We start from the raw sequence: 12,794 nt of genomic DNA, 5'->3' as shown, positions 1-12,794 counted from the left end.
GAGGTAAGCTGCAGGTAAGCCAGCATCCACTACATGGTCCTTTTGCAGATGGGCCCAAACCATGCAAGCTCCTGGGATTTTGCCCTAGGGTCAGATTTTAGAGTCAAAAGGGGGCTTAGACATGATGCTAACTCTCTATTTACACATTGCAGCACTGAGGCCCAGTAGGAAGGCATTCAGGGCCACCCGAGTCGTTGGTGGCAAATGATGGGAATAAAATCTAAGTGCTCGGAGACACTCTTCAGTGTTCCTCACACATTCTCTGTCCTCACGTTGTCCTGTTTCATTTATTTGTAACTAAACCTTAAAATCTCTGAAGGCAAATACCATCTCGCTCCACTAAAAGCTCTAGTGCAGTGGAACAACCTACCGGTAGAATGATCTACCGTGTTCGCTGGTCACCACGCACGTACAGCGCTGCGCAATCCAGCTTCCGGCCGTGGTGGATACGCGGCATACCGGCTCTGTCCAGTACGGTCGCTGTGAGCAATGTATGGCTACGGAGCACCTGATACGTGACTACTGTGACCGAGCAACTGGTTCCTGAATTCCGTTTAATTTTAATTAGTTGGAATTTACATTTAAACAGCCACATTTGGCTAGTGGCTACCGCAGGGACTAAGGATGGTGGCTGTGGAGTACGGGGCGCGTCACAGGGCTGAACCTGAGGAAGAACGAGTCGCCAAGGCTGGAGTCTGAATTCCCGCGAGGTGTTTGGTTGATCCGCGATAAGCAGTCACGCCACAGACGCAGGCCTCAGGCCGCACGCCTTCATTCAAGGGCATTTCACAAGCAGTAGAAGGGCCAGGCCTTGAGCGGGGGAGGGGGCATAAGACCCCCTGACGGCCGTTAAAAAGGGGCGGGGCCTGGCGTCAACGGCTGGCACGTGCAGCTGAGGGGGGCCACGTCAGCGTCACCGCCGCGGGGGCTTCTGGGTCACGGGTCGGCGGCACCGAGGTGTCACTTCAGCGAGGCAGCGGCCCGGAGCCATGCCTTCTGAGCGGAGATCGATGCGGGGGAGGACTCGGTCGAAGTCCAGGGTCCTGCAGGGGATCCGCGCCAGGCTGCTAAGTTGTGAGGCGGGGTGCAGTGCCGATAACCCGGCGATCGGGTCGCACCCAGGGGGCAGCATCCCCGGGCGCCGGGCCGTCATGGCGGCCACGCCTCAGCCCGGCTGGCAGGCGTCTCTGCGCGGCCTCCGGGCTGAGACGCGCCCTTCTCTGGTGAAGATGTGGGCCCACAAGCGCTTCGGGCTGCTCTTGCTCGCCATCTGGATGTTGCTTTTGCTGTGCTACTACCTGAACACCGGTGAGTGGCCGTGGCCAGCCTCTGCCGAGCCAGGCGGTTGCGTTCCGCCCTCCCGCCCGCCCGCTGCTGCGCGCTTCCCCCGGCCTCCGACTTCTGCCCGCTTCATCGCCTCGCACGCGCCCCTCAGAGCCCCTCGGAAAGCCCTTCCCTCCCCAGCCCCTTCATCACGACCTGCCCTCCCCGACTTCCCCCACACAAAATTCTGACCCCCCTCACCCCCCTGCCTTTTTGCAAAAAATGGAGGTGAATTTCACCTCAAGTAAAATGGACTGTTTTGTGATGAGCTAGTCGGTGGCATTTAGTCTATTTCAACGTGGCAAAGCCACCACCTCTGCCTACTTCCAAAATGTTTTCCTCACCCCAAGTTGAAACCCGCACTCGTTCGTAAAGCAGTTAGTCCTCATCTCCCAGCCCCTGGCAACACCAAGCTGCTTTCTGTCTCTGTGGGTTGACCTTTGGCAGACATTGCATATAGAGGTAACCTAGAATATCTGTGCTTTTGTATCCAGCTTATTTTACTTAGCATAACATTCTTGAGATTTATGCCTGTTGTAGCACGCATCAGCACTTCATTTCATCTTAATGGCTGAATAATATTCCATTGCATGAATATACTGCATTTTGTTTATCCATTTATCACTTGATGGGCATTTGGGTTATTTCCAGTTGTTGGCTATTACTAATAATATTGCTGTGAATATTCATGTCCAAGTTTTTGTGTCAACGTGATTTTAGTTCTCTTGGGCATATACCTAGGAGTGGAATTGCTGGGTCAAATGGGAATTCCATGTTGAATTTTTGGAGGAAGTCCCAAACTATTTTACAAAGTGACCAAATCATTTTACATCCCCACTAACAATGTACGAAGGTCGCAATTTCACCAACATTTGTTACCCACACCCCCTTTTCGATTATCACCATCTTAGTGGGTATAAGTGGTATCTTATTGTGGATCTCATTAGTATTCTGTAAAGACTAATGATATTGAGTGTCTTTTCATGTGCTTTTGGACATTTGTGTATCTTCTTTAGAGAAATGTCTGTTCAAGTTCTTTGACCATTTTTAACTGAATTTTTTGTGGTTTTGTTATTGAGTTGTAAGAGTTCTTTTTATATTCTGGATATATGATTTATACATATTTTTCCCATTCTGTAGGTTGTCTTTTTACTTTCTTGATAATGTTTTTTTGATGCACAAAAGTTTTTAATTTTGAGGAAGTCCAATTTATCTGTTTTTTTAATTTTTTATTTTGTCACTTGTGCTTTTGGTGTCATATCTAAGAATCCATTGCCAGATCTAAAGTCATAAAGATTTCTTTCTTTTTTTTTTTACAATGATTTTTTATTATATTATGTTAGTCACCATACAGTACATCCCCGGTTTTCGATGTAAGGCTCGATGATTCATTAGTTGTGTATAACACCCAGTGCACCATGCAATACGTGCCCTCCTTACTACCCATCACCAACCTATCCCATTCCCCCACCCCCTCCCCTCTGTAGCCCTCAGTTTGTTTCTCATAGTCCATAGTCTCTCATGTTTCATTCCCCCTTCTGATTACCCCCCCTTTATAAAGATTTATTTCTATGATTTCTCTAAAGTATTTTATGGTTTTAGCCCCTCTATTTAGGTTGTTGATGCGTTTTGAATTAATTTTTGTATATGGTGTGTGTTAGGGGTCCAACTTCATTCTTTCTACATGTGGATATCCAGTTGTCTCAGCACCATTTGTTGAAGAGACTATTCATTCCCCATTGAGTGGTCTTGCCACCCTTGTTGAAAAGTAGTTGACCATAGATTTATGTGTTTATTTCTGGACTCCTAAGTTCTTTTCTGCTGGTCTGTGTATCTATGCCTATGCCAGTACCATCCCTCTTTTGATTACTGTAGTTTTGTGGCAAGTTGAGAAATTGGGACTAATGAGTTCTCCAGTTTTGTTCTTTATTCATAACATTTTAAGCATTCAAGGCCCCCTTGTAATTCCATATAAATTTGAGAATCAGCTTTTCCATGTATGCAAAAAAGCCACTACAGTTTTGATAGGGATTGCAATGAATCTGTAGACCACTTTGCGCAGCCGTGCCATCTTAACAATATTAAGTCTTTCAATCCATGAACATGAGATGTCTTTCCATTTATTTATGTCTCCTTTAATTTATTTCAGCAATGTGTTGTAGTTTTCAGGAAACAAACCTTTAACCTCCTTGGTTAAATTTTATTCCTAGATATTTTGTTCTTTCGAATGTTATTGTAAATGGAACTGTTTTCTTAATTTCCTTTTTGGATTTTTCATTGCTGGTGTATAGAAGCACAATTGATTTTTGCATGTTGATCTTGCAAATTCAGCAAAGTTGCAGGGTACAAGATCAACATGCAAAAATCAAAGTACTAGCCTCCATCTCCCCCTCTCTTAAAGCTCTTCTACCTCTAACCTCATCTTACCAATCCCCCTTTACCTCATCTCTCAAATTCCTTTCTCCATCACCTCCCTTCACAGAGACCTTTCTTTGCTAACTTCCCTACACCAAGGCCTTCCCTTCTTTTATGGTTGCTCTCCCTGCCTCCTCTACTCCCACAGTTGACTTCCCTCATTTACCTCCTCCCTTGAAGGCCTCCTTCCCTCAAGCCCTCTCCCAAAGTAGGAATTTCCCTCTCCTCACATTAACACTAAACTTTCACCTCCCTCACTGCTCAAAAGTTCTTCACTTTCTTATATTATGTTAGTCACCATACAGTACATCCCTAGTTTTTGATGTAAAGTTCCATGATTCATTACTTGTGTATAACACCCAGTGCACCATGCAATACGTGCCCTCCTTAATACCCATCACCAGCGTATCCCATTCCCCCCACCCCGAAGCCCTCAGTTTGTTTCCCAGAGTCCATAGTCTCTCGTGGTTCATTCCCTCTTCTGTTTACCCCCCCTTTCTTCTTCCCTTTCTTCTCCTACCGATCTTCCTACTTCTTATGTTCCATAAATGATATTAACATTGTATGTCAACTACACTTCAATAAATTTTTTAAAAGAAAAAAAAAGTTCTTCTTAACTTTTAATCAAGGTCTTTTCATTGTTCACCTCACCACAATGACTTTCCTTTGCTCACCTTACAGGCCTCCTCTCCCCTCACTCAAAAGCCCTTCTTCTTTTTTATTTTTTTTTTAGGTTATTTTGTTTTGTTTTGTTTTGTTTTATTTTTGCAAATGACACTACAGATAAAAGACTGGTATCCAAGATCTACAGAGAACTTCTCAAACTCAATACTCAAAAGCCCTTCTTTATCTCACAAAGCCCTTTATTCCCCTTACTCGAGGTCTTCACTCCACCTCCCTTTGAAAATGCTTTCATTCACTAACTTCACACTGTCCTCTCTCTTACTTTCGCAAAGCCCTTCCTTCCCTCAGTCAAAATCCTTCTCTTACCTCCTTATTTACCCTCCTTCAGGCCTTCTTCACTCACTATCCTCTTAGAGGCCTCTTTCAGCCCTCCGAAGACCCTCCTTCTCCCCGCTCACAGGTTTCTCCTCCTTCACCACTCAAAGGTACTCTCTCCTTCTGCCCCAGAATCTTCTTTTCCTCCTACTCAGTGGTCTTGCTGCCTCACTTTCCTCACTCAAAGTCTTTCCCACCTCCTTCTCCAAATATTTCTTGTCCCTCACTCAAATACTTTTCCTTTCCCCACAGCCTTCTCTCCTTAGCTCCAGGTTGGCCTTCTCTAAAGTACCTTCTCTACCTTACCCCCCTGGCCTGCCCTCCCTCCCAACTTCCTCTCAGTGGTATTCTGTCTCCTCATCTGCATGAAGGCCTTGGCTTTCCCACAGTCTTTCTCCCTCCCTCAAGCTCCAGCCTCAAGCCCAAAGCCCTTCCACCATCCCCACCACTAATCTCAATGACTTCTCTTTCCTTGCCTGCTCCAGGGCCTCCCAAAGCCCTTCCACCATCCCCACCTCTAATCTCAATGACTTCTCTTTCCCTGCCTGCTCCAGGGCCTTCCATCCCCCCAACCAAGGTCCTCCCACAGTCAAAGAAAGAGGCAAAAATTGGGCAGAGGCATTGTAAGTAAATGGAACAGAGACCTCTTATACTATGTCATAAGTTTGTGGTTTGTAACTTTTGGTGAGGGATGAAATTCAAAGTTAAATAAAGTATATGCTGTGCATTCTTTTATCAGCTAATTTACACAAGTTGGGGAAATATAATTTTTGCTCTTTCACAAATATCTTAAAATACTTTTTAAATGATTGCTTGCAAATCATATTACTTCAAATTATTCATATTTATTTTTCCTTCTATTCATCTAAAATACCAAAGTATTTCTGAATTACTTTTACTGTATTTGTAAATGTTAGTTACAAATACATTTGAGAGCTTTACAAACTGAGAGCTTTTTCATTCTCTGAAAAAGTAAGTTAAAAAACAAAACTATAAATTGTACATCATTTTTTCTTAGTCCATGATTTCTTCATTTTCTATTTCTATTTTGAGTAGAACTCTCACCAAAAAAGAATACTGTTATTCAGTGTGATTTCTTTATTTCCATGGGGACTTTTTCCAATATAGGTTTAACATGTTTTCTCCTAAAATAATCCATGATTCATTCTTTATATTGTCAGATTTCCCAGATTCCCAGGAGGTGATATGTGACTGGATGGATTAAGTATCATTTTGCATTTTAAATGATTTAACTTAATTAATTTAACTAAATGCAGTGTGTTATGGGTTGAATTGTGTCCCTTCCAGAAAAAAAAGTTAAAATTTTAAACCAAAGTACCTCACAATGTGACCTTATTTGGAGAAAAGTTCTTTATAGAGGTAATCAAGTTAAAATGAAGTGAGCCCTAATCCAATATGACTGGTGTCCTTATAAAAAGGGGAAATTTGGGCACACAGTTAGACTTTGGTAGAGGAAAGACCAAATGAATAGACACAGGGAGAAGACAGCTGTCTATAAGCCAAGGAGAGAGGCAGGCTTTTTCTCCCAGCCCTCAGAAGGAACCAATCCTATTGACATCTTGATTTTAGACTTCTAGCTTCCAGAACTGTGAGACGATAAGTTTCTGTTGTTTAAGTCACCCAGTTTATGGTGCTTTGTTTCAACAACCCAAGCAAACTAATACACACTGAAGAGTAAAATAATGTGGCCATGGCCTGGAGTATTATGGTGAAAACAGGTTACATGGTCCTAGAGCTAAAGTTCCCCTTCTCCTTCCTAGACAGACCCTTCTGATTTCTCTTAGACTTAATGTCACCAATGGAATTTGAAGTTGAAGGACTTGAGGTAGCTCTGGAATATCTCTAGTTTTGTATTTTCATTTGGTCTCCAGGCTGCTTTGCTTGTCAGGTTATATTTAGGTAGAAGACATAAAGACTAGTGGCATACAGGATGAGGAGACTAGCAGACTGGGGACTGGGAGTTTGATCCCACCTACTCCACCAATTCTCTGTAACCTATTGAATCAGTCCTCATTGCACATCTTTTCCAGGGAGATTTAAAAAATAAAACAAGAAGTAAAGATTGACTAATAGGTCATATTTTCAAAATACTTTAGCTCCATGGAAAAAACATGTGACTAGTTTCTGTATTATTATATTAGAATACTTCACTTATCTCCTATCTTGGGGAATGAATGAGGCAGCGTATATTGAAAGAAGGTCTGGCTATCTGCCATGTACCTCATTAAACATCAAGCTTGCTCTTGCCTTAACCATTTGTGCATGTGTGCTCTGAATTAGGAGTTGAGAGACCCAAGTTGTCTTGATTCTGCCGCTGACATGCTGTGTAACCTTTGATGAGTCACTTTACCTCTTCAGGTTTCAGTTACCTTCTCTAAAAATTGAGATTTCCTAGATGAGTGTTTCTCCTGCCTCAGTCATTTGTATAACACCTGCACAGTTCTTGATTATCTTAATGTTACCAGTTCTCCATATTTTGTTAAATTGCCCCACTTTTTTACATAAATATATTTATTTTAGAAGGAAACTGTAGCACAATTATAAATTGAAAACTGGTCATATTTGCTATTAAGATAATTATTTTAAAAAATAAATATCCTGAAAACAAAGTAATGTTATTAAATTTAAAATTATAAGCAATAAAAATAAACAATGAGGGACATATGACAAAATACTCATTTTACATTGTACTAAGCACTTCATTTATGACTTCATTTAATCCTTACAATCCTTCAAAATAAATATTACCCCCATTTTGCAGATGAGTAAACTAAGGCAAAGAGAAGTTTACTGATTTGAAGTTCACCAGCTAGTACGTAGCAGAGCCAGAATGCAAATTTGTGTCTATTTGAGGCCAAAGCCCAGAAAGACTGACCCTCATCTATGAAAGCCCCAGCAGAATCTTGTCCAACGTGATACCATTAGCCACTGCTCCCATTCTGTCTCCTCACTCTTTAATCCAGTTCCTTATCTGAGAGATCTCCCTGCAGAGCAGGGCTGGCAACATAATTCACATAATGAAAATGCAAGGTCCCTTGTTCAAAATTTATTACACATTTCAAGATGATAGCAGAACATTGAACCAAGAGTAGGGTCCTTCTAAGAGCCAGACTATAGATTGCACAGGTCTCATACCCATGGAACCTGCAGCTTTGAGTCTGTTTTTGTTTTTCTGAAATGTAGTTAGATTTTCAGTCTTTTTTTGTAACAGGGAAATTAAAAAATAAAAATCATTGTGATGGGGAAACATGGTTCTTTACCATTTCTTGCTGCCTTTTAAGGAAGCTGGATCCTAATCTTTTGCTTGCTGAGCATGTTAATGAGTGTACAGATGAAAATTAGAGGCAGAGAAGATGGAGTTATTCTGCCTATGAAAAGCAATGCTGGAGGGGAAAGAGTCTAGAGCCTAATAGGGTGAAGAGGAAGATCTGGGAAGACTTGGGTGAGGGCTGATTGGAGATTTTGGAGAGAGGGAAGGACAGTTGAATTGCTCCCAAGGATGAAAGAACAGAGGTGTTAAGGGGGATTTTATAAAGGTTTGCCATATGGTGAGTTATGTCAACCTTGTTTGGTGTCATGGTAGTTTTGATATCCTAGTCATTCATATATATATATATATATATATATATATATATATATATATGGAGAGAGAGAGGAAGAGAGAGATAAACAATCATATATTTCTTTCTACACTTATAAAGTAAATACATAAATAGCAAAAAATAAATACATCTATAAATATTCAACTGTGTTCCTCCTAAAATCAATTCATGTAATGCTGTTGATACTCATACCACACTTTGGGAAATACTGCTCAAGGTAATTTGTAACTAATTGTCTTTCAGTGTAGGGAAGAAACTAGTGGTAGAGTGCAGGTTAAATATACTGGAGAATTTTGGTTCAAGCTGCCACTCGTGGTGCCTATCTGAGTAAAATGTTTAATTTTACTCTATTTCAAATGCTCATTGAACTGACCAAAAGATCTATAACGGTTGAAAACTAAGAGAACCAAGAAGGGTTCCATCTGCCATCAACATGCCAGAAATTTGGAGGGATTTCTGAAAGATAGAGAGGAGGCCAGGCCAGACACTACTGAGAAAAGTTGCAGCAATATGTGTTTTACCTCAGGCTTAGGCCAAACCTATCTGACAGGGGCTGAAGGCTAGGGTACTTTGAGTTGGGGCTTAATCTCTGTCCAGGAGGGGCTCCAGGAAGCACAGAAAGTAGAAGATAACATAGAGTGGAGACTTAGGCCACAATGTGCTACTGCCAGCCAATACTTCCTTCAGATGGTGCACTGACAAGGACAGTCAATTGGGGAAGGGGGGCACCAAGTGAAGAAATGGCAGTTTCTCGTCCTGTCAAAGCCACTTCTAATTGTCGTTCCTTTCCTGTATGGTGTAGGGCAGTGAGCCCTCTACTCTGTTGAAGTGTGCCTGGCAATATTAATCTCATTTTTTGTACCCTGTTCTGGAAGCACTCTTCCAAGCCCTTTGTGTGCCCAGCTTCTAATCCTTTTTTTAAGCTTAAATATCATCTCAGATAGGCCATCCTCTAGTTAAGTTAAAGTAGGTCCCTTACTTTAAACTGTATTGGTATCCACTTTCTTCACAGCACTCATTACAATTTGTAATTATTTGTTAGTTTACTTATTTTTTGTCTGTTTTCTCCACAATATTTTAAGCCCCATGAGGGCAAGGTTCTTATCTGATTTGTTCAGTGGTGTATCCCCCAAACGTAGAATATAGTAGGCATTAAATACATATTTATTGAATAAGTAGGAGTTAGGAAAAAAAAACTGAACAAAATGGGTTATTTTAAATATTGTCAAGATATGTAATATACAGTGAAGATAAAACTGTAATGAATGAATGTTTATGCATAGTGTTAAAATACATAAAACAAATGGTTTAGAAATTCAAGTAGAAATGGACAAAACCACAGTCATTGTGGGAGACTCTAATACATATCTTTTAGTCCTTGACAGGTAAAATAAAGATATTGAGCATTTAAATAACACACTTTAGCTTGATTTAACATGTATAATAAAGTTAATATTCATATAATTTCATATCATAAGAAAGTGCCTTACAGGCTGAAAACACACATTCAAGTGTATGTGTATGAAAATTGGTCTCATTAAAATAAGAAAGGATATTTTCATTGATATAAAGGAGATTTAAAAATTATAAATGACTATTATTATGATTCCATCCTAATAATTATTTTGTAAATGGATGATTTTTTAAGAAAATTGAAATTAAAATGGGCTCATGAGCATGAAGTAGTGCAATGTTGCTAAGGAACTATTCCCTCTACAAAATAGAGTCAGACTATTTATGGAGGAGTTTTCCTAAACTTTTAATGGATCAAACATTTCCTATGTTGTTTAAATTGTTTCAGTATAGAAAAAGAGATGGGAAGCTTCCCAGATTATTTTATGAAGCAAATATAAACCCCACACCAAAACCTACAGAGATAGGAGAAAAGGAAATGCAGGCACACTTTACTTAGGAATGTTGATCCACAAATCCTACATAAAGTGTTAGCACTTGTGCACTTCAGGAATGCAAGAATATTTTAATATGGGAAAATATATTAATATTCAACTGTTAATAGGCAGAGGGAAGTATGATTGTAACAGTAAATATTAACAGCACTTGATAAATCCCACTTCCATTCTTGATTAAAAATGAAACAAAATAATAAAAGAAAATTTGTAGTAAGCCAGGACTAGAGGAATGCATCCTTAATTTAAAATAAAAAAGTATCTATCCTAAACCAGCAGCCAAAGATTTACTTAATGATGAAACACTAGTGCATTCCCATTAAAGTCAGGACTGACTGTAGGATGCCCATTATCATATGTTTTTCACCATAGTTTCAGAAGTTCTAGCAATGCAGTGAGAGAAGAAAAAGAAATGAGCCCTTAGTATTGGAAAGAAAGGAGGCAAAACCATCTATATTTAGTGATAATATGATTGTATAGATCTGGAATGAAACCGAAGAACAGTGGAGATCTAATGAGAGTCAAATAAGGTAGTAAATCAGAATATACATGAACCAAAATCAATAGCTTTCTTACATACCAACAGTAAATCAGCTAGAAAATGTGATGAAATAGATTATATTTGCATAGGAAAATATATATGATATAAGGGAGTAAACATAGTAAGAGAGATATGGGACCTGTATGAATATAACTATAAACCTTACTCAGAGAGAGAAGAAGAGAGTTGAATGAGTGGAGAAAACAAACCTATTATTGGGTGAGAAAATTTTGTACAATTATCACTTCTCTCCAAATGTGTTGACATATAACTGAATTCATGCTTAGCACATGAGACATACAATAAATGTTTTTTAATGAATGTTAAATAACTGAACATCATTATAATAAAATATTAGATTTTTTGACTTGATAAAATGATTCTAAGCTTCATGTAAAAAAACTCTTCAGAGTTAAGAATAAAATTTTGATAATGAAGAATAATGAAAGGATTGCCAGATCAGTTATTAAAACATATAACAATGTAAGATAATTATAACAGTGGTGGTATTGGTGTGTGAACACATAGATTTATGGAACAGAGTTGAAAAGTCAAGAATCAGATTTATAACTGTTTAATGACCTAGAATATGATGGTGGTATCATAAGTAGGGAAGGATGGATTTAATGTATTTGGAGATCTAGAAAAAAAGCGTCCCTGCTTCATAATATACTCCAGGTGGATTAAAGATTTAAATTTCAAAAGTAAAACTATCAAAGTGTTAGAAGGAGGGCGCCTGGGTTGCTTAGTTGGTTAAGTGTCTGCCTTCCGCTCAGGTCATGATCCCAGCATCCTGGGATGGAGTCCCACATCTGGCTCCCTGCTCAGCAGGGAATGTACTCCTCCCTCTCCCTCTGCCTCTCCCCCGGCTTGTGCTCTCTCTCTCACTCACTCTCTTTCTCTCTCAAATAAATAAATAAATAAATAAAATCTTAAAAGAAAGTGTTAGAAGGAAGATCGGTAGGAGAAGAAAGGGAAGAAGAGGGAGGGTTAAACAGAAGGGGGAATGAACCATGAGAGACTATGGACTCTGAGAAACAAACTGAGGGCTTCAGAGGGGAGGGGGGTGGGGGAATGGGATAGGCTGCTGATGGGTATTAAGGAGGGCACGTATTGCATGGAGCACTGGGTGTTATACGCAAGTAATGAATCATGGAACTTTACATCAAAAACTAGGGATGGTGACTAACATAATAAAAAATATTATTTAAAAAAATAAATAAATAAAATAGTTAATATTTATCCCACAAAAAAAGAAGGAAATATTGGAATTTATAATGTCTTTCTAAAGGAAACATTGGAATTTAGAATGTCTTTCTAAACCTGACCCAAGAGGCAGAAATAGTAAAGGAAGAGATTGATACATTTGATTACATAAGACACTTAAAACTTTTGAACTTCTCAAAAAATCATAAAAAATATAAAGGTAGCTGACTACCTTGAAAAATATTTGTAACATATGTGACAGACTAATAAAGCTTAAGTTCTCTACTATATAACAAATGTATGAAAGATGTAAGCTCACTGATGAATCAAGGTGAAATTAAAACCAAAGAAATACCATTATTTTGCCCATCGAACTGGCAAACAACAATAAAAAGTCTAGGGTGCAAGAAAACTGGTATTTGCCTGCGCTACTGGTATAAGTGTACTTTCGGACAGCTTTGCTGGAGGGTAGTGTGGCCAAAATCAAGAGCCATTCCTTAATAATTTATCCTAAGGTATTTTTCATAGCTATTTGCAAATCTATAGTTCCAGTGGTAATCATTACAGTGTTTTTTATTTCTTTTTTTCTTTTTATATTGAGGTATAATTGACATATTATATTAGTTTCAGGTGTACAATATGATGATTAGAGATTTGTGTATATTGCAAAATGATCACAATAACTCTAGTTAATATCTGACATCATACATAGTTACAAAATGTTTTTTTCTTGTGATGAAAACTTTTAAGATCTACTCTCTTAGCAACTTTAAATATGCA

The 12,794-nt window shown here is 39.2% G+C and overlaps 1 protein-coding gene across 2 annotated transcripts in view; it reads left to right on the top strand.

Annotated features, from left to right (window-relative positions):
• Nucleotides 1–958: 958 nt before the first annotated feature.
• The window catches only part of FMR1NB (FMR1 neighbor), a 32,163-nt gene continuing 20,327 nt past the window's right edge, over nucleotides 959–12,794 (top strand). For both annotated transcript variants that reach the window (XM_026479703.3, XM_044392444.3), the window contains exon 1: nucleotides 959–1,308. In XM_026479703.3, the coding sequence (XP_026335488.2) occupies nucleotides 990–1,308 (319 nt within the window). In that variant the 5' untranslated portion in view covers nucleotides 959–989. The remainder of the gene's footprint in view (nucleotides 1,309–12,794) is intronic.

Source organism: Ursus arctos, chromosome X (genome assembly GCF_023065955.2).
Source record: "Ursus arctos isolate Adak ecotype North America chromosome X, UrsArc2.0, whole genome shotgun sequence".
NCBI classification, from domain to species: domain Eukaryota; kingdom Metazoa; phylum Chordata; class Mammalia; order Carnivora; family Ursidae; genus Ursus; species Ursus arctos.
Note: the sequence above shows the minus strand (reverse complement) of the source record. Positions and strands in the feature narration are given on the sequence as shown.